The following is a 22441-nucleotide window of genomic DNA, read 5'->3' on the forward strand; positions in this document are numbered from 1 at the left end:
CATTCAAATACGTAATAATTGTATGTTTAATCAATACTGGTGGAGTTTTAGAGAAAAAATATGTCAACAAGAATACAGCCATAACACCAAAGAGAATAAAAAAAATTGACTTACATCGAGAAAAAAGGCAAACTCATAATAAAGCGATCGAGATATTTTATGAAATCCGAGAAGAGGTGGTAGTAGTTACTATGAATTGAAAAAAGAAAATCTTAATTTATCATAAAATCAATACATTTGTACTGCGATGTGGTGAGTAAAATAATACTGTGTATCTAAAATGTTCTCATGAGAATACATTTTGAAATTATGTGTCTGAATACATGAAAAATAGAATATGGAGTAGACTATGAATGTATGTATTTGTGTATGCTTCTGACATCTCTGGAAAAAATATCAAACCCTAAAAAATAAAAGGTGTTTGTTTTTGTGTACTAAACTTGTTACCATGGTTACGATGTTGATGTTTACTTCTTTTGCTTGTCATTTCCAATGTTTCGTGTTAACTTTAAAATAAATCCATGTTAGCAATGTTAAGCCAACATTATCGTACTTTAATTATTGTTTTATTGTATTTTGAAAATTCATTATTTGTGCTGGGATTTGTTGAGATACTTACATACACTCCTGCAAGCAATTGTTCAAACAGACAGTTTTTTGATTTGGAATCTTTAAAATGCATTCCCTGTGGATCAGGGTTTGTTAAATCTAATGGTGGTATGTAAAATAATAACTCGAGGTGTTCATAACAATGAATAAATTCTATATCATGATAGAATTTTATTATTTAATACTTATTAACCTTTCAGGTTTTAAATGTATCTGTCCGCCATCAAACAAAATCATAGAATCACTAGGTAGTGATTCTCAACAACAGTGTTTACCATGTAAACCTACAGAATATGTGTCTCGTGAGCAAAGTGTTTGTGTTCCGAGAAGTTGTTACAATAATACAAACGGAAAGCTGAACTGCAATTTGTGTAAAAAGAATCAGATTATGGGTAAGACAATAAATACGTATACTAAGCACAAGACATGTGTTCCATTCAACAAAAGTTTCGGAGCGTATCTTGTATTTGGTGGGAAATAGTGTTTTTCCTTGTATATGCTAAGCAAATGTGAAGCAGTACGAAAGAACACCTTTAAATTCAGAAGAAGCAGCATAAATAGTTGATCCTTTTTATTCTATTATGCGTTTTGTATGGCAATGTTGTTTGATAATTTTATGAACACAATTTCAAATTTGCGTTATGTGAAGCATCATCTCTATTCGATTATACCTCAGTGGTATGTCACAGGGTATTTGTAAGTACAATAAATTTATTCAAGGCGATAAAATTCTGTTAGTGTGTAAATTGGTATCAAATTACGAGTTATTTAGAAAATGTCCCTAAAATTGAAATATTTGGGTAAATCTTTTTTTTTAGAAGTATCTTATTTACATAGAATGGGTTGTGTTGTGTGTCTATATTATTGCATTGAAATTGTTTCAACTGTATAAGACCATTGGTCCTGCTATAAAATTAATATTATTATTGATATAAATTTCTTTATACTTATAAAATGGGAAAAAGAACAAAAAGGATTAAAAATAAATTGACATGGACAGAATTTATGAAAGAAAAAAATTAAAAATTACGGTCTTAGAACGGGGAAACTATCCCTAGTTAGGTAGATTAGATGACTCTATACTTTTACTAAACCTTTTGTAATTATTATTTAACTTTAAATTGCCATAATAACTATGTAACTATAAATAAATAAAAAAATTGCCAACAAAAATAATTTAACAGAAAAACATAAAATCAGGAAATTTGGCCTACTGAGTAAAAAACTAAACAATGCTCTTTAACTAATTTTTAAATCAGCTACAGTAAGTTCTCGTCTGATTTAGCCTGATGAAGCCTTAGAATACTGCAATCCTGAAGATATCTTTATTTTGCAAAGCCAAAATATTATTATTATTTTTTTTTTTTATATTAAGGCAATCCATCCTAAGAAAGATGATTTCTGCCAAGGGTAAAATTTATTTAAAAGAATAAAAATCAAAAAACATTTTTAAAAAAAAACTAAAAATTTATCATCTTTTTTGAGAGGAAGCTTCCTATATGGTGGATAATTTCAGGATCAAGGTTTTTGGACTTTTGATAGACATCATAAAAAAAAAACATCACCCATACTAAAAGTACTAGATCTAAAATTGAAGGCAAAATAAACATTCCACAGGTGAACATTTCTTTTGCCCAAAGGGATTACATTTTTATAGGCCCTCGTGTATACAATATGCTACCACAACAAATATTATGTTCAGCTGGAAACACATTTAAAATTTATACAAAAGAGTGGCTTTTAAAAATGGGAAGGAGCCAGTTGGCAACATTTTTTTTTGTCAGTGAGTTGTATTTAAAAAAAAATGTTTTGTTTAATTTCATATATTATTATATTTCACTAGATTCTACTTTCTATCATTTTCTACTTTCTATCATTTTAGTTTCATACACTTTGACAGTCCCATCAATTTTGTAAGATTTCCATATTTTTAAATATTATATTTTTTTTATAATATATCCATATTTATAATCATCTCTAGACATTACTAATACTAAATATGCTGTATTATATCAAAATAAATCAATGCTGCCTACCTTAGAACAGGTATTTACGACACCTAGTTATGATAGACATAAGCTTATTATTGTAAAACACCTAATTTGACTTAATTGTACCCTTTTCACTGTTTCGCAAACAGGAAATATATTATTGTATAATTTACCATAGTAAACGCCGATTTTCAGCACTAGATTGAACTGAACTGAAGATGTAACAAAAATGACTAACTCGTCTGTTATTTATATAATAAATTACAATGAATATCCATCGCAAACTGAAACATATCCCATATAATTATCATCTTATATATATTATCAGATTAATTTGAATGTATTTCTGCTTTTGTTGTGCTAATTTTATTATACATATTTGTGTTTTAGTTACTCACAATCTAAACGGCTCAGTGTTGCCAACAATTCAGTGCATAACTTGTAGTTTCGGTACTTTTCCCAATTCTGATAAATCATTTTGTCAGCAATGTAGTTTGAGAACATCAAACTCTATTAAAAAAGTTTGCAGCTGTGGAAAAACTTCTACTCAACTTAATGATGTTTGTGTTCCGAATACATTTATTGAGAATACACCATCCTTGACAAATTATAAAGAAGGTTTCATATCATTATACTACGAGAAAAACTGGAGTTTGAATAAATTTCTTTGCTCAGTAAGTAAAATATTAATTTTTTAGCTGAATATTTCTATTGATTTAGCTTCTAATATATTGCAGATTAAAGAATAACTTATTCACACAGCAAAAAAATATCTTAAAATGACTAATAATTTTGTACATATTTAGTACTATATCATTTATTGACTCGGCGTTAACATTGTGGAATAACATATTGAATTGTATAAATAAAACACTTTGTTTTAAGTCCACTGAGTTTATATATTTAACACGACATGTTTCGGACACGCAGTACTGTCCATCTACAGGTGTATTTAAAAACTGTTTTTAAATACACCTGTAGATGGACAGTACTGCGTGTCCGAAACATGTCGTGTTAAATATATAAACTCAGTGGACTTAAAACAAAGTGTTTTATTTATACAATTTAGTACTATATCCGTTGTAACATATGGTTTATTCCAGCTACAAAATGCAACTGCTTGCCAAATATTAGCTAATATGTGTGTGCTGTCACTTTACACTATGGGAGATAGTAGTCCTTGCAGCAAATGGCAGAATCAGAAAAATCCTGGTAAGAAATTAAATTTGATACCTAAACTGTATACATAAATTGTAACAGGAATAAAATAACATTATATAAACAAAATATGAATCTATCGACAAAGTTGTATTAAGCATCATAATTATTTTTATTTTAGCTATGCCAGTTTTAATGTACGGTGAAGATGAATCGTATTCAGTACTTTTACGTAAGAAGATTCCCGTGATTTATAGTTTAAATGAAAACTCTGAGGTATGTGGTATTATATAAATCTTGCGTGTTTCTTGATTTAAACAGTTTTTTTTTTAAATTATTTTATTTTATTTATTCTTCACCACAACAGGCCAGGAGGCCCAATTACAGTGGTGAATTACATCACAGAACACCCAGGCTTGAGAAAATACACATTTTAATTTTTGTGTTCTCACCGGGAATCGAACCCGGAACCTTTCGTGTGTGAGTCAAGCGTCTTGACCACTACACCACGGAGGCTGCCAATTAAATTTGTATATAAAAAAAAATGACACAATTTATACATAAAATGATTTTTTAGGTAAACCATGTTAACATTTCTGCCTTTTCTATAAACCTTGATGGAAAAATAAAGGAAATCAGTGATTCAAAATCAAAATGGATCGTGCCATGCCCATCTATTTGGAAACTGACTGAACCTAATATATTCAAGTTTGCCGTAAATTACAGGTACCTCACATAATTCTCTTTCTGCACATAATGTTGCATAGAGCATGGCAATGGCACATCAACCTCAGCGTATCTTGATATATTTTTTTGTTACATAAAGATAAGATGATTGGTCTTACACTTCAAGTGCTAGTCTAGGGAATATGAAATATTCTTGTGTGAAAGCAACCTTGTAAATCAATATTTTATATGAACGAATCAAACCTGGACCTCTCGCATGGTAGCAAACGCGCTCGCCATTTGACCACAAGGCTGAGAAATATATTGTTGATTAGTAAATAATCTAAAATTACCTACGTTATCCTCTTTTAGCTGTGTTTTTTTGTACTTCAGTCCCTACATATTATGTACAGTAGAACTCCAACTATCCCAACTCCGACTATCTTAATCACTTTCAGAATTTCAGAAAAAAAAAATTAAGACTGAAACGTACTGCAATTTGCAAAAGAACGATTCTGTCTTCGCGCACTATTGTCCTTCCCCCTGGGTATTGTTCTCCCTTCCTTTACTGTTTGTTTGCAAGCTTGGAGCTTGGTTAAGGCAGTCACATTAAGACGCGCGTGGAACACGTTGAAAGGCATAGAAGCTCAAGAAAAGGAAAGGGAAGAGACAGGAGTATCACTTGAGGAACTTAGAAACATTATTTTGAAAATTCCTGGATGCTCAGAAGTAAGTGCTGAAGATATAGGAGATCGGATGGTGTGTGATTCTTAAGACCCTTGGTTTCAAATTCTAAATGACGATGAACTTATTAAAAGTGTCAAAGAAGAAGATGATACTAACATGCAAGTTGTCAAAGCAAACACAGGACCATCAGCTAGTGAAGCATTTGCCGGCCTTGAAACTGGAGGAGCGTCAGCCCGAGTGTGACCACACCACATGCAACATCTCACTGTCGTACATACTGTACTAATGTACAGCACTTGTAACTACGCTTAACGTTTAAAAGTGTTGCTTTTTCATTTAATCAATTAAAACCTATTTTTCTTTAAAAATAGTTTTTTCTCCCATTTTCAACATACATACAGTAATGAATTAAAATAGTCAATTTTTTCGGAAAAAACCGTTTATCCGAATTTAAGATTATCTGAATGGGGTCTGGTCCCAATTGATTTGGATAATTGGAGTTCTACTGTACATTTATCCTAAAGTATAAAAAAAATCCTTATTGAAAATTCAATGTTCTTTTATTTAATTACCTATAAACTTTCCCCAAATATATATTTATCTTTCCCGCTTATATGAAATAAATAGACACATTATTCCTTTACTAGTTACATCTAAGATATAGCAAATCCGTAGTCCTGAACAATTTGAAAAAAAGACAGAGCATGTCATGATACACGATACCTATGCAATTATTTATATTTATACCTATGCAATTAGTTACATCTAAGATATAGCAAATCCGTAGTCCTGAACAATTTGAAAAAAAGACAGAGCATATCATGATACACGATACCTATGCAATTATTTAGTAAGAAAGAGATGATATAGGTACATATTTCCTCAGTTCATATTATTTATTTGTGCGTAACTCGTTATCATAGGTATAACACTACCTGGTAACTGTCAGATATTCATGTACCTACTTTAAAATTAAAATAATAAATACCTAAAATATAACTAATCATCCAATTTTTTCATTCATCGGGTTGTAAATATTTACTAGCGAAACATAATATCTGTAGTGACTGCTTCTCACAGTTAGTGTAATTTAGCATTTTCTCATCACATACGTCGGCATTATTATTCAAAGTCTTGAATCTAAAAATGCCATATATTTACATATTTATTTTATTTGATTAATATTTTGTTATTTAAAAAAAAAAATTCTTTATACTTAATCCATCAACAAATATTAATATTTGAAAAAAAAAAATAAGTACTTACGATCCGTGTCCTACTTTTACTAGAGATGTTATTTATAATATTGTTTTATTTGTAGATTTAAGTGTAAAATTGGTGTAGAACAGTTGATTTTACAATCTGACACTTTGTTTTATGAACCATATCTGCACTATTTCGATAAAGAAAAGTCTTCACTTCCAATGCTATATACAATTCCGGTTTTCATTCGAGGAAGACTAATTGATTTTAACAAGGTAACTCATATAATTAATTTTGTAAGAAAACTACATTAAAATATTCATACTGAAATACGTAATGAAAAATTTTTTTATAGGAAAATGATATAAATACATGGCAACTTGTAAGAAGATTTTACATTTTTGATAAAACCAGTGGCATTACTGAAAATGCAAATGGGCAAGAAGTTCTAGAATCTTTCAGATATGCGAAGAACATCCACGTTAATATCAGGTAAATGTTTTGAAACTAGAATAATATTCAGTTAGAATGTTTTTAGACTAATCTTAATGTGAAAATGTTTGATTTCAGAATCAGACGCAAAGGTAAAGAAGAAAGAAACAAAATCTATCCACCATTGTTCATTATTGAATATGATGAATTGTCAGAAAACCAAATAAAATCCAATGCGGATGTGGCTCTAGAGTTTGCAGTCAATTATGAATTAGACGGAGGAAGTATGATTCATGGAATTGAAGTAAGAAATTAAAATAAAAACACTTTGATTTAAACACTTATTAGTTAACTAACGGTAATTAACTACCTAACGGTTATAGAGTTACACTTGCTCCCTTGTAAAGGTATAATCTCGTAATGAATATGGTTGAGTTTCTGGAACAAGTCGGTAACTACAAATTGTCAAAAATTGTTATTTTACTCTATTTAATATTAAAGTTTCTTTTAGTGCGTTCTAGCATGTGTAACTCCGAAAACGGTCAGTTGTTAAATAAATAATAAGTGGTTTAAAAAATGAAGTGTTTTTATTTAAACTGGGGAATAAATAACCACAAAGTGGTTCAATATTTCTTCAAATATAAATTTTAAGAAATTTAACATTTACTTGGAGGTATACATGAAAGAATATCCATTAAAATTGATAATATTCACACGTACCATTCATTTACCGTGTAACTGAAAAAAAAAAACATACTTTGTACATATTTTAACACTAGTTTAAATAAAATATAAAGGGCATAGAGGAGGTTTACCTAAAATTCAATGTTACCTTTATTGATAATTCATTTTATAATGATTGACAGAATATCTGCTTTTGATTGAATTCACATAGTACCTACTAGTCCAATTAAAGTTGGAATAATGAGTAGGTACCCAATTGAAAATAATTCAAATGAGTTATATCATTTTGTTAATTTGTAGTAGTTAAACATTTTATTTACTACACCGGATGAGAAGGTTCTTACATAATACAATACAATTTAAAATTATAGAAAATGTACAGATTATCTTATTTACAAGGAATTTAAAAAATAATCAATTCAGTAGAACCTCTATATTTGTCAGCCCCCATGTTTGTAATATTTGATAATCATCACTTTTGATGTAAATTTTTCATCATTCCCACCGCCACATGTTTACCCTTATTAAATCAAGTGCTACTGAATCATTGGCAAAACGGACCCCATAATCAGAATTGGAATTACTGTTGGCTGCTATTTTAATTGATGAAACTCTAGTTCTTAACACTTACCATTCTCTTTTTTCACTACTACTACTATGTTCGAGGGGGTACCCAAAAGAAGCCGGACTAATATTTGACTTGAATGTTAGTTATAAAAATTAAAACGGGAACACCACTCAAAAACTTTTTTTTTTATCATAGCATTATGTTTGTAGGCCATTGTTAACATTTGAAGAGCTTTTGTGCCAGTTTTACGAGGAGGAAGCAAAGTTTCTAGTTCACGTTCTTGATCATCCATGGCAAAAACGACGAGCACACATAACAACTGTCATAAAAAAATTCACACTAGCCAAACGAAACCTTCTTCAGTGACGACACTTAGGATTCTGACTGATAAAAGGTATTAACATAATACAACAGAGATGAAGAACATTTTAGAAAAGGGAATATAGAATTTCGGCATCTACAGGGCTTATGACCTGTCATTTCATTCCCTTCTCTTCTTTATCTCTGTTGTATTATGTTAATATTAATAGCTCCCTAGGGGGTTGAATCCAGTCCATGTCTACAAAAATTTAGACAAACTCAAAACATTGATGATAAAAGGTAGCTTTACATGATCCTATAAGCAGAACCCTGTAATACAAAAACTTCGCCCACTACAATTTTAGTCCGGATTCTTTTGGGTACCCCTTCGAATATCTATTTAGTACAATAATGTTATAGGTTTGTGTCATTTTAAGGAGTTGGAAACAGACAAATTGAATTTCAGTTATTTTGTGTGGGAATTTTTTTTTATTCAAAAGCGTTTCAAATTTTTGGTTTGGATTTCAGTTTAACAACAAACCTGTAACGGGCACTTTCGGTTTGCGCTTGCAATTCTCGACCTGAGTACCTACGGCCTGTTGTGTTGCTGTAAACTGTATCTAACTTCGTGGTTAATAATCAGAATGGTTTTTGTCCATAAGGGTGACTCTATTAGTGGCGTATTATTACTCTAAGGGAAAAATTGTTTCTGGATTAATGACTAATATAAAAAGTTCTGTTGTATTACTAATATTTTTAAAATGGTAATGTTTTGCGTTCAGAACAGTCTTATTACGTACGTACTTTAATTTTATTGCTCTTACCTATGACTTTAAAAGGACAATAAGATAATAATATTTTTCTTTTATACCTACTTAGATTGCTGTGGGAACACTTTCTGCCTTTGCTTCGTTATATTCCATACTGCAAAGTTGGTCCCACACTCGTCATTCTGGTAGACTTGGCTTAGACATCTATACCGTGCTGCAGTTTTTCATTATTATCTCGGGAAATTTAGCAAACACCTTCTTCATAGTAAGTTTTGAATGTATTGTAAATGTGTAAAATATACAAGTACTTACATCATAAATATATTTATTTGATTTTTAGGTTGCGTTTGGTGCCAGCACCTTCTCATTTGTGTTGTACAAAACTCAGAAATCTGTTTATGCAGTGCCTCCTTCAGAACGAGATGAATCAGCTATTCAATCTTACATAATAGTAGCATTTACTTTAAAGGTTTGTTTTTTATATTGATTCTCACACATAGACATGTAAATAAACAATACAAATCAATGGTAATTCTATTGTAGGTACAATGTGCATCTATAAATGTATCAGAGTAAATGCGCCAAGTAACCCATTATTACTCCGAGATGAATGTGTTATTAGCTTCTTGCACCTTAGTTCTTAGCTCAAATTGTGATTTTCTTGAAGCCCGGGTGTTCTATGCTGTAATTTATCACTTTTAACAATTAAACTACTGTTAAATCAAATAATAAATATCAAAAACATTCAAAATTATCTGTTAAATTTTCATTACCACTTTGATTTTCGGTTATTTTTAATCTTGAAATAGGGCACACATAAATATATCCTTATGTTTGTTCTAATAATAACAATGTACCTACATGTATTGAATTTGTAAGTTGTTTAACACATATTTCTAAACCTTCTGTTTGAATTTAGATATTTTTATTTCTTCATATTCGTCCCGATAAAGAAGTAGTAACCTCAAAACCAGTCGATGTGTAACTGAAAATCAAAGTGAATCAAACAAGTTTATAAACAGTTGAGTGTTAATAGTAAACAGGTTATGCTTTCGAATACCTATTCACTTCTCAAATCATTATGTTATAATATGACATGTATCAATATAATTAGTATATTGTAGCATGTATTGTTATGTATTGTATTGTTATGTATTGTTATATTTAATACAGCGAAACTCCGAAATTACGTCCACGCAATTTGCGTCTTCCTCCGATTTACGTATATTTTTTGAAGTCCCATTAAATTTTTAATTTTTTAGTGCATTTTACGTTTTTTTTCTGCAATCGTCTGAGAAATTTGCAATCCGCACTGATATTAGTGAAATCTGACAGGTCTAGTCTGAAGTTAGTTTCTATCATTATATCAACTTTTTTGTTAAAGAAATTTGTAATTTTAGTTGTGATTTTAAAGACAGTTTATTGTGTTTATTGCCGCCATTCTCGTGTTTTTGTCAGCTCATGAATCTGAAGTTAGTCTTTAGTCATTATACCAACTTGCCGGTTGGAAAAAATGACATCTCAATCTCACTGAAAGCTGACAGCTCTATAGTCTGAAAATAGTCTCTATTATTATACCAACTTGTTGGTAAGTTAAATCAGTAGATGAAATTATTGCCGCCATTTTTGTGTTTTGATGCTTATTGTGTTTTACAGACATTTATTATTTATGAATAGGATATTTTGAAGAGTTGCAATAAAAAAATGGTTCAAACATTTCTTCATAAATTTTTGAATAAAAAATAATTTGATAATTTTTTTTTCCAGTATCCTTGATTTACATTTTCCCTCTGTTTACATTTTTTTTGCCGGTCCCTTAAAAAACGAAATTTAGGGGTTTTACTATAGTATTATCAGTAATTCCTGGGGTAATTCATACAGCTAGGTAACTTACAATTAATATTTACTAATTTTAACATATTACAACATAGATAGAAAGCACTGTAGAGAAGCAAATATGGAAATCTAGGGATTTACAGGGTTTACAATATGTCGTTGCTTGATTTAGGTGGCCACTTTACTCCATTCAGCCTATATTTCAATTCTTCCATCTGTTAATTTTTGTGATGCTAAAAAGCTGAAACCTTTATTGACGCGGGTGAGATTCTTTCGACTGAATTATTTCACCAACATACAAGGCAGCACTTGAAAATATGCTGCTAAACAATTGCTTTGTGGCACTGAACTGACCTGAATCAAATATGCTCACTGTAAAGCAACAAATAAAACATAATGTGTCAATTTTTAAATCTATAATAATTGAGGGGTTAAATAAAAAAATAATAAAAAAACAAATTTAACCAACAATGTCATACATAAAAAAGATAAGATTACCAATGAGGAGAAAAACAGTCTCAAAGAGTTACCTTAAGAAATAGAAAGCATTGAAATATTTCAAATTAATTTGAAAAAATATGTTCTTGAGAAATTTTGATAAAAAACTGTAATGTTATTAAAAGTTTATATAAGTTCTTAAGATGTTAAGAATAATATAATATAAGAATAATATAATAAATAAATATGTATGAAAATTTTTATGTTTTACATGAAAAAATCAACACTGATCTTTTGAGTACGTAACGGTTCTCATGAAATAATCAATGAATACATTTTTTTATGCTTTTTATCTTCTTCTTCTTCACGTGTCATGTCGGGTCCCTCCGACGTTGATGATCACTTGGGAGAAAGCTTCCCTATCCTGAGCAGTGCGAAACAGCTCCTACACAGTTCTATGTCGAACCGGGAGATTCTTCGCACCCCTTGTCCATTTAAGGACCGCCCGGGACTTGGGGCCATTGTTTGGTTTCTCTTCATAGTGATATCCTGGGAATTATTGACCGAAGTGGTTTCCCGTTGCCTTCTTCTGTGGAATTTTCTGTCGGGGTTACCTACCCTTAGTTGGAGGGGTCCCGTTTTATGGCGCTGGACACTCGCCATTCATCCTCTCCCTATCTGCTATGGCACTGATGTTCATGCCAGTGGCCACATTGCCCAGGGCTCGCGGGACCAAAGAGACCACTCATGGATGCTAGGGAGTAGGACTATTGGTAGTGTTGCTGATGGAATGCAACTGCGGCATTACACGGCATTTTATATGTGCATATTTTCCAGCAAAATATGCACCACCGCGGCCCTACCAAAATTTGAGCCCCTTAATGCTTTTTATAACCAATTTTAATTTTTAGATTGTAGAAGTGTTGGCCGTAAACTGGCGTCAAATAACGACCGACATTTGTTTTATCGACTGGGAGAAGCCCAACCATCCTGTTAATGAAATTGGATCAAGAGGAAAAGGTTGTCAAATAATTATTTTATAATAACTCATTTTCTTTTTTCATGTAGCTGGATTTGTTTTGATGTTTTACCTGTATTTTTTCCAGATGTTAAATCTGACCAACCAGTATCATTTTGGAGGCCATATTTTGTGGCAAACGAATGGAATGAAATACAAACACTTCGGAAAATAAATTTACCTGCTCATCTTGTTGGGTGTGTTTTTGTATTAGAAGTAAGTCACTAATTATATTTATCGAAGTACACTTAACTCAAGTTTATTGACCTGCTTAATAAATCACTTTGTGTATTTACAAAAAAATATGTCATGGGTGGCCAAAGCGTTGACAGCGTATCTATTCCTAGTCGCCTGCCACTTTTTTGGATCTACTTTCTTCTATAAATTTACACTTTCTACAATTAATGCAACCAAAACAAAACATCGATCCTGTTTGATGGATGACTGTTTGGCAGCATGTTTACGAATAGCTATAAGTAGCTATGAACCAAATTATGATAAGTTGCTGAAAATATGCAATGTCATATTTCCAGGTCGCCCTCTGATACTACATAAATAGTTCATATTTACAAATTGTAAAGTTAATAATAAGCATATTGCTTGCGGTTAATAAATCTATACCAAAGTAATGTTTTTTTACATATTATTTTTATGTTTGTGTGATGTCATCATTATTTGCCATTATTAAAATATTTTTTATTAAATTGGTATTGATATTATCTATGTTTGTTTTCAATAACTTATTTTTAGCTTTAAATGACTTCTTTCAGCGTACGTAGAATGCTGCCAAAAATTTCAATAGCAGGTTGCCTGTAGTAGTTAAAACTTTGACCACTCACACCCTATTTTATGTTGTCGGTACATGCTCTTAAGCCCGTGTCCGGAACTAGAAAGTTTTATGCATGGAATAGAACCAGAACCTTGGTCATGTGTTATAGACTTGATGACTACTCTCAGTTAAGAATCTCTGAAAAAGGAAATCGAGTGGAGCTTAGCCCGTCTCAGTAAGCAGTTAGGTCCCAGGTTTGATTCCAGTAAGGTTAACGATGTGAAATATTTATTTGATAGGTCAACAATGTTTTGAGTTTGTCGTTTCGAGAGATAGGTATCTTTTCACTGCAATATTTCATAGTCTTTAAAATGGTGCTTGAAGTGTAAAACGGATCATTGCTGATACTCTGAGATTGATGTACCTATGCACCATTAGTTACGGATAATGATGATTTTAGAGTGTGATTTATGAAGTTCCTCTGAGATTGGTATTCAATGGAGTTGGTTGTTTGTACAATTGTTTTAAAAAACCGATAAAGGGATTATTTCAGTTAAATTGGTCGAAGAAGCTGGTCGAGGTCCTGTCGTACTATAACAGACTCCAGATCGGAAGGAAGATCATACCGTATTCTTTTACAACTTCATTTTTGTCTTGCAATTTACGACCAGTAGAAAATAGCACCAAATTTAAAATGTTTGGCTAAATCAGGGTTCCCAACCTTTTTGTACTTTAGAGCACATTCTAAAATATTGGTAGGGTGGCGGGCACCACCTATTTTTAATTGACAAACTCCTTCCATAACTTCTCTTTTTCCCATAATTTATTTTCTTATATTCATAATTTATTAATAAATAATAAACAAAAATGTTTCAAATCATAAAATTATTATTCAAATTGCATACATTCAGAGATATGTATTTACAAAACGTTAGCAAAGTAAACAAAAAACACAAATACAAAGAAAACATTTTATGAAAAAATATAATATCAACATGTCAATGTGATCTTTGGCATTGCTTATCATTGGCCAGTGCCTCATAATTAGGAGAGTATGACGATAATCCTGTTAGCATAATATAAATATTATAAGGTGTAGTTTTTTACTCTTATTAACTTAACTACTAATTATTTTCGCAATTTGATGCAAATGACAAAAATCTTATTCCAGAAAAATTACAATTCCAGAAAATATCATGCTTTCAAAAAACAGTCATTAGTCCTTCCATATTATGATTGCCAATAATGAAACAAATGTTTTATTAACTCCTAATGGACGTACCTTATAGTACTTTTTAATGACCCATTAAAACATATTTTCATCGAACAGTTACCTGAGTTTTAAATACATTTATTTTGTAATTTTAGATCTTTGGTGCATCTTCTTGGGCCAACATTGGTATTGATGTAAATGATGGATCTAATGGATTTCTAACATCACCAGTGTATCAGCTTGCCACAAGTGGCCTCATATTCATGATGCTCTATTTCATTCAGCTGACCATAGGGATACTGATTTATGAAAGATACATAAAGAATTTTATCCAAGATTTTATGGACATCTGTTCCATATCAAATGTTTCAATATTTCTGCTGGATGGACAACTCCATGGATATTATTTGCACGGAAGGTAGAAAAATTTCACATACAAATGATTAAAATAATTACTTTTACCTTAAAACAGATAAAAGTTTAGTAGGGTAACTGAAAACAACAAAATAAAATATGGACCAATATTTAATAATTCAACTTACTAACATTGGATGTACGTAACAACAAAATATAAAATAATTTAAATCAAATATATTCTCAATTGGTTTCTTTTTTGGGTGATACCATGGGTGTTGGATTTGTTCCGACGTTTCGGCTACCATTGCAGGAGCCATCTTCAGGGTAAACTAAAAAGAAACATATTGATAACAGTGACCGTGAAAACCTTTGCAAATATATTATGATTTGAAATTTTTATGTAATTGATTGAAAAACATTATGAAATACATATTTGTTTATTAAGTTGTTACAAAACGATCGACAAACTATAATTAAGCCAACATGACATTTTTGTTTGTTTATATAATAAACAAATAAATTGATTTACCTGTGTCTCTGGAAAATATTTTGCTAACTGTTATACATTTTTTTTAAATACAGTTGTCAATACCTATTTAAAACATGTCTCACAAATACCTTGTCATAGAAATGTATTAAAGTAGGATTAATAAAATAATTAATAGTTACAAAATATATATTTTAGATGTGTTCACGCCTCCTGTGATACTGATGCTCGAGGTTTGCAAACTGGCTTACCATACAGGGCATTTGTCGTACGATGCACACCTGACTTTCGGTAGGCAATATCTATCATGTGGTTTGTAAATTAGAAAGGATATTATTTTTATTACGAGGCATGCTCATAATGATTTATTTTAGTTTGTACTATAGCCGCCTGAGTATTCACATGAATTCAAGAGACCTAAAGTGGCAATGGCAACATCATCTAGCTGTTGGAAATGATCAAAATGTCAATACATCAACCTTAAACGGTATGTTTTTTATGCCATTCTTTTTTAATAAAACAATTCATTCAAGAACCGGGTTGTGGTCCTGTGGTAATATTGTGGACTCACGGACCAAAGGTCTTAGGTTCATGTCCCACTTTACAACAAATTGATTTCCATTTTTCCAGCACAAGTTATTTACGACTTTGAGGAAATGGTCTGAAAATGTAAATATTTGAGTAAATAATAAGAACTCAAGTATTTTTCTTTTTATTAAAAAAAATAATAATTAAAAATGTTCCCGTAATTTTGGTCTTTGGTTTTGTTTGATAAGCGCAACTTAATTGGGTAATGTTATATATTTTTTAATGGCATGTTTACTTCCTTTAAATATAAATTAAAAATAAACTAATATCTAGTAAAAAATAATTAGATTGGGGTCAAGCAAAGTACACAATATGATTAAAGACTTTGATTTTAAGAGATTTAAATGCATCACATAAACAAAGATAATTTTACATAGCTTTGTAAAAATATTTGTGTTGCTATCTAGATTAATTGTGATTAACTTTTTTTATCTAACAATGTTTGAGTATGTCCAAATGCTTGCAGACTGGCTGGATTTCATCCCTAGGGAGTTATTCATATTTAAATTTATTTCAACAGAGGGGAAACATTTTTGAGAAGGAATATGGAAGTCTAGGCATTTACAGGGCTTATGACCTGTCATTGGCTAGACTTCCATATTCCCATCTCAAAAATGTTTTCCCTCTCTGTTGAAATAAATTTTAACTTTTTTTATGTCTAAAGCATTTAGTGAATTAAATAAAAATTTACTTTTCAACACTGAATTGTTTTCAGAAACAAATAAATTAAATTAATACTCAATGTATGTACTTGGCGGATTATTAATCAAAATAACAATAAAATTAAAAATACATTCAGCTTTAATAACTAATATATAATACAACAAATAAAAACATAATAAAAATGATTAATGAATACACCTTTTAAAAATAAAATTTATTGCAATAGGAAAGAGAAGTGTTAAAACAGGATAATGTTGATTTAGTAGCTGGTGATTTTTAACTCTAATTTACATCAATATAATATTATGATATAGCTTGTTTGATGCTGTCTAGATTGTTTATTTGTTTTTATCTTAATAACATTTTTATATTTTCATCACAATACTACGTTCAATGTTAATATTTAATACATTATTAGAGCCTTAGAATTCCGGCTGCTATTAATATGTGAATCTGTAATAAAATAACATACAGTTTCATTATGTTAAATAAACAGTGTAGTAGTGAATATTTACATAAATGTATATTACTAATGTGGTTTTCATACTTGGTTTGTTATTTTATTATTAGCTGAGAATAATGAAACAAATGGATTGCAAATAATGTACGTTTTATGCTTCAGAATTACATAGCTCTAGGCTCAGATCGGCTAGCCAGACTTCCAGAAGGGATAAAGGAGATAGAGTGAGTGAAGTAATATCAGCCCTACCGCCTTCACTAGAAAGGAGAGAACAGGCTTCAAGGCTTATGAACAAATTTCTGACTGCATTTTTTGATCATGTAAGAACGACATTAAAAGGAAATTACTATTCCAGTTTTTTTTATTTTCCAAGATTTTACCCTTTTATGGTACAGTATGGTATATATATATAGGTAAAGAATCGGGTTGTGGTCCTGTGACTAGTGTCGCAGACTCACGGATCAGAGGTCTAAGATTCAAACCCCACTCTACCCCAAACTGATTCCGTTGAATATGGCACTAAAATTGAAGTATTTTGGTAAAGCATAAAAATGCAAATATTTCCTTTTTATTATTAAAAAAAAAAAGAAAGAAATATCTACTTTCGTATAATATAATTTAGGTACCCAAATATTTCAATTTCGGGAGCCATTTTCAATGAGTTGTAAAATAAGAATCGAGACATGGTAGAATGAGGTTTGAACGACGGACCTCTGATCTGTAAGTCTGAGACGCTAGCATGTGACCACAACTCAATAATAATTTTATTTCAAGGCATAAATTATCTTGTAAATTAATTGTCTTGCATGTCTTTTGTACTTTTTTGTAGAATATTTCTCAATAAAACTTCATAGTATGATTTTGATAAAAATATCAATAGAATTTTTTTGTTAAGATTTATTGTTTTATTAGTTTATTATAGAAATAGAAGACTTGTAAAAGCTTTGAAAAATAAAAATGGTCACTGAATATTAAAAAATTGTGGATTTAATTATCACTCTTATCTTATTTTGATGATAAAAAATTATAATTAACATCCACCAAGAATATTTTATTTTTACTTTTTTGAACTTTGAATTTAAACTTGAATGTTTTTGTTTTATTCAACCCAACAAAAACAAAATAGTATCTAAACCAAGGAATTTTATTGATATTTTTTTTATCAAAGTCATTAATTGTTTTATTATAAATTTGTTAATTACATTTTTTAAAAAAATGTAAAGAGAGACACATTGCTCTCTTTTTTTTTCTTTTTCAGATGTCATTTAAACATTTTGAAAGTTTCTGCAAATATGCTTCAGCCAGAATTTTATTTCTTTTTCGAAAACTTATTTGTTTCAACATCGATAGTATTTTTTTAACATTATTCGTAATTTCAATTGTTTCTATGAATAAGAGGTATTTTTATTTTTTTTATTCAAATATGTAGGTATTTAGTTAATGGTGTGGTACTATTATTTACTAAAGACTGGTGTATTGTAATCCATTAATTCAGGGAAAAAACACCGTGTGACTAAATAATCTTTAGGACTAAGCTAAATTTATTGATTGATTTAATTCATTGAATATAATACAATTGAGATATATTTGTAATGCTCAACTGTCATAACTAAAAAATTCATTAAAACTGCATACGAGTGCATAATAGGACTCTAACATGATATTTATTTATAGTCATAGTATATCTATTAAGTTTCGAAACTAACAATTAAAGATATTTTTCACTAAATAAATGTTGTTATTATATATATCACATTATAATTATATTGAGTACATTGTTTTATATTGATCTGTGGTCAAAATGTGCAAAACTTGCAAAACTTGAATGTCAATATATTTAAAGTAGTTTTCCCCTGTTTGACACATTTAGAGTTGAGGCGCTCTACATGGGGGGGGGGGGTGCGATATTTGAGTTAAATAATACGGTAAAACTCCAATTATCCGGATTAATGAGTGAAGGATTTGATTGCTTTTTAACATTAAAAACTTACTTAAACATGTCCAGCAAAGTTAATTGCTCAATAAAATTTAAATTAAAGCTCTTAAATTAATATTTTCAGCTTGAAATTATTAAACGAAAAAAATATTATTACATCAATAGATATCGTATATATTATAAATTATATAAAATATCTTTTTTTTTTGCAAAACAAGTTTTATTTTGAAATGTTGACACATAATATTCCATCCACAATTTCTCTTTCTTCTCTAACTCATAAAGTGTCCATGTCGCTCCACTGAGGAATCATCTCCCATCCACCATCAAAGATGTTACAACAGTATCTCTGTTTCAATCACGTCTGAAGAAAAATCTCCTTTCTCTTCCTTAATCTCCTCCTTTCCTCTTTCCTCTTTCCTCTTTTTTCCTTTTTCCCATAGAGTAATAGTATTGATTTAGGGTAATTTATATACAAATACATTTATTTCTATTTTTTAGATTTTTAGCTTTTTTATCGTTATTTTTTTGTGAATATGTTAAACATGAATTATAAAAACAAAACTTTTATTTTTTTGGTTGGTTGGAAGAAATTTCCATTTGGCAATAAACTCGCCAATGTACAATTAAAATTATGTACAAAAAGTTAAATAAAAAATATCTATTAAATTTTTAGATTTCTATTAGTATTATTTCCTAATTAAATTAGGTTTTAAAATGCTATGTATAAAAATTAAGCATTCTTGAATCTATTATTCGTAACATTTATAAAAAAAGTTTATGGATTTTTTTTACATTAATCATCATCATTATTTCCCTATTGTCACTTAGTGGTTCATAGGGCACTGTATTGGCACTCTAATTACAGCGTATCTAGATCATTTTTGTTACATGGAATGTAAGGTGATCATTCTTACACTTCAGGTGCCAGTCCAGGAATAATTCATTATTACTCTACCAAAACCAACATTTAAACTAAATAAGTTCTCACAGTTTATTTCAATTTGTCAGTTATTTATTTATATTACAAGTTATTTACTTATGTTAGTTAATTTCTGATTTTAGGCTTTAGAAGATTTAGATTATGAAGTGAGAGAAAAGCGTTGGATAGAAAGGCTTTTAGATGTAGAGTTGATCAATGAAAGTAACAACAAAACACTTCTGCTGTACAATGCATCAGGAGATCCACAGTCCTTTCAAAGGACTATTTGGTAAATTGTTGTTTTCTATATGTTAATGATTTGTATGTATGTAAATTGTTTTATTTTTACATTATTTTGTATTTTTGCAATATTTTAATAAATATACAAAATAATAAGTCATTACATTTTTCTGCTGCACAATGTCAGCAGATTCTCAGTCCTTTCATATGAATATTTGTTTTTTTTTTAACACAAAGTTTTTGTTTCATTTCTGTTTTTCTGAAGATAATAAGAGACACAAAAAACATGACAAATTAGTAAATACTGTATTCTCCTTCATTATTTTACAAAAAAAATAGTCATTAATTCATAGCATCTTTACCGCACACTGTGCAAATATGGCGAGCATCTTTGGCAGCTTTATTCTCTCGATTGAACGCAAACAGAAGGGGTGTCGAAAATGCTTACTTTTGTCTTTTGTCATTATCATTTTGAAGACTTGCAATCAAATAAAATAACATATATGTAACGTAAAAGCAAACACAAAATCTTGTGGAGCAGAATTTTTTCTTTCAAATAACATATAACATTTAATTTTAATTTTGGTGCTCATTTTTTAATTTGGAAAAAAACGGACTCAACGTAAGTTATCACAAACATGATAAATTAATGATAAAACATAAATAAATAGAAATTTCGTTTCCATTTTAGGTATGGACAAGAATGGACGCTGGCCACTTTTGATTTATATTTGTTTTGCTTTGTGCAAATGATTTCTGGAAGCTATATACTAGCGGCATTGGTAAATGTCGTAATTTGGAAGGTATTTATTTTTTCTATTAAAAAAAAGTATTTCATGTAAAAAAAATAATCTTCTAAACAATCTCTCTTTCAACAATATAATATTAAAAAACGTAATATTAAAAATAAATGTAGAAAATATTAACATAATATATAATGCCAGGTTTTGAATACGTCGATGATAGTTTTATGTCTTGAATAGAGGGTGATTTTGGAAATAGAGTGAATTTATTAACTATGATTTTCTTTTGGGCTTGACAGGTTTGACGTTTTTTTGTTTTGTAGATAGATGTCTGAATCAGGGTGTCTTTGAAACAGGCAAAATAACGTGAAAAGGTTGCTCTGTACGAACTGTTACAGAATGGCTGGTGAGGGGTGGTGACGGCTCTGGTTTTCCCGGTCGAACTTGTTTTTCCCGGCCTACTAACAAGCTAATGAACTAACATACCCCATCGCCCTCAAAATGAGGAACTTCAGCCCCGCGGGAAATTGGATACATTTTTTTTATTACGCGCAGTAAAAATTACAGCATTCAATTGTACCCCGATGTTTCTTAAAAATGTATGAAAAAAATGTTTTCATATAAATTAACTACTTTGAACGACGTCACTAGTTCGCAGAACTGACAGAGAAGAAATACGATATTTTAAAAAATCATAGCCCTGGTAATACGATACACAAAAATTAAAAAAAAAAAATTATAGGATAAGTTTAACTCTATAAAAAAAAATAAAACTGAACTTCCTCATTGAGACAATTGCTACAAATATTTAAAACATGTTTTGTTATTATTTTTCCTAGTCCATACTTCGCTCCCATACGTCCGGGTCGGGACCAGGACTCCAATGTGAACTACTAATTTTGTCTTCTGCGACAAACATTTATTTTCCAAGGTTGTTTTAAGTGCACCGTTCACTCTGTTCCCGGCATTTACTTTCCTTCCAATATCTTTCTCAGTCATTCCATCCCTAGTAAACATACTTCCTAGATACACAATATCTTTTCATAAAATTTCTCTACCACTGCGTATACTGTTAACCCTTTATAGGACACATATTTTAAATTGATTTATGTTTTGAAAACCTAATGAAATATGTTTTTTAAAGACAATATTCGATAGCCTAACATATTTACAAAGCCAACAAGTCATTTCTGCTTCTCAAATATGAGATATTCTCTTGTAAAAAAAAACAATCTAATTCAGATTGGCAAAGAAGAAAAGAGTAACGACCTGTAAAATTTACGATTTGGCAGATACGACCTTTAGCCTTAGCTGTGCAGTATACCTTTAATAGAATGTACATTTATTGATTTAAAAAGACGATGCGATGTTTCTTTGTTTTAATTGACTGTTATTTTTTTTTCAGTTTTTATCAATGTGTCGAAATTTCGGAGGGAAAAAGAATTTGGCGAAGAAAACTCTGATTGACGAACGATTTTTACTTTAAAAAGTTTTTATATACCACTAAGCCTGTTCTGTGAAAAAATTTAAACATATTATGTACACTAAACTTTTTTTTAGTACTATATACATTGAAAATATCGATTACCAAATAATATAAGTGCATATTCTCATTTTGTTTCGAATAAATTTTCCCCTAAAAATATTTGTTTTATTTAATAAAAGTCACCCATTTTTATCAGCCTTATTCAAGAAAATATTTT

At 30.0% G+C, this 22441-nt stretch overlaps 1 protein-coding gene and 1 long non-coding RNA gene across 3 annotated transcripts; one reads left to right on the forward strand and one right to left on the reverse strand.

Annotated features, from left to right (window-relative positions):
• Positions 1–399: 399 nt before the first annotated feature.
• On the forward strand, positions 400–22381 carry LOC148283900 (meckelin). Of its 2 annotated transcripts, XM_088243031.1 has the most exons (20): positions 400–717; positions 810–1001; positions 2991–3274; positions 3704–3812; positions 3940–4034; positions 4336–4484; positions 6433–6589; positions 6670–6806; positions 6885–7050; positions 9178–9333; positions 9409–9537; positions 12254–12362; positions 12449–12576; positions 14498–14760; positions 15385–15477; positions 15561–15673; positions 17060–17217; positions 19899–20044; positions 20687–20798; positions 22144–22381. In XM_088243031.1, exons 1-20 carry the CDS (start codon positions 522–524, stop codon positions 22222–22224), a joined length of 2973 nt encoding a protein of 990 aa, XP_088099157.1. In that variant the 5' UTR covers positions 400–521; the 3' UTR covers positions 22225–22381. The 2 variants fall into 2 exon arrangements, 1 of the variants encoding a protein (XP_088099157.1); XR_015825476.1 differs by lacking the exon at positions 19899–20044.
• On the reverse strand, positions 8808–10070 carry LOC148283901 (uncharacterized). The gene is made up of 2 exons (XR_015825477.1): positions 9842–10070; positions 8808–9750 (listed from the first exon to the last, which is right to left on the reverse strand). It is a non-coding gene; the product is annotated as an uncharacterized LOC148283901 (long non-coding RNA).
• Positions 22382–22441: the final 60 nt, after the last annotated feature.

The sequence above is a fragment of the Micrasema longulum genome, unplaced genomic scaffold (assembly GCF_059751315.1).
Source record: "Micrasema longulum isolate JH-2025_06_02 unplaced genomic scaffold, ASM5975131v1 h1tg000180l, whole genome shotgun sequence".
Lineage (NCBI taxonomy): Eukaryota > Metazoa > Arthropoda > Insecta > Trichoptera > Brachycentridae > Micrasema > Micrasema longulum.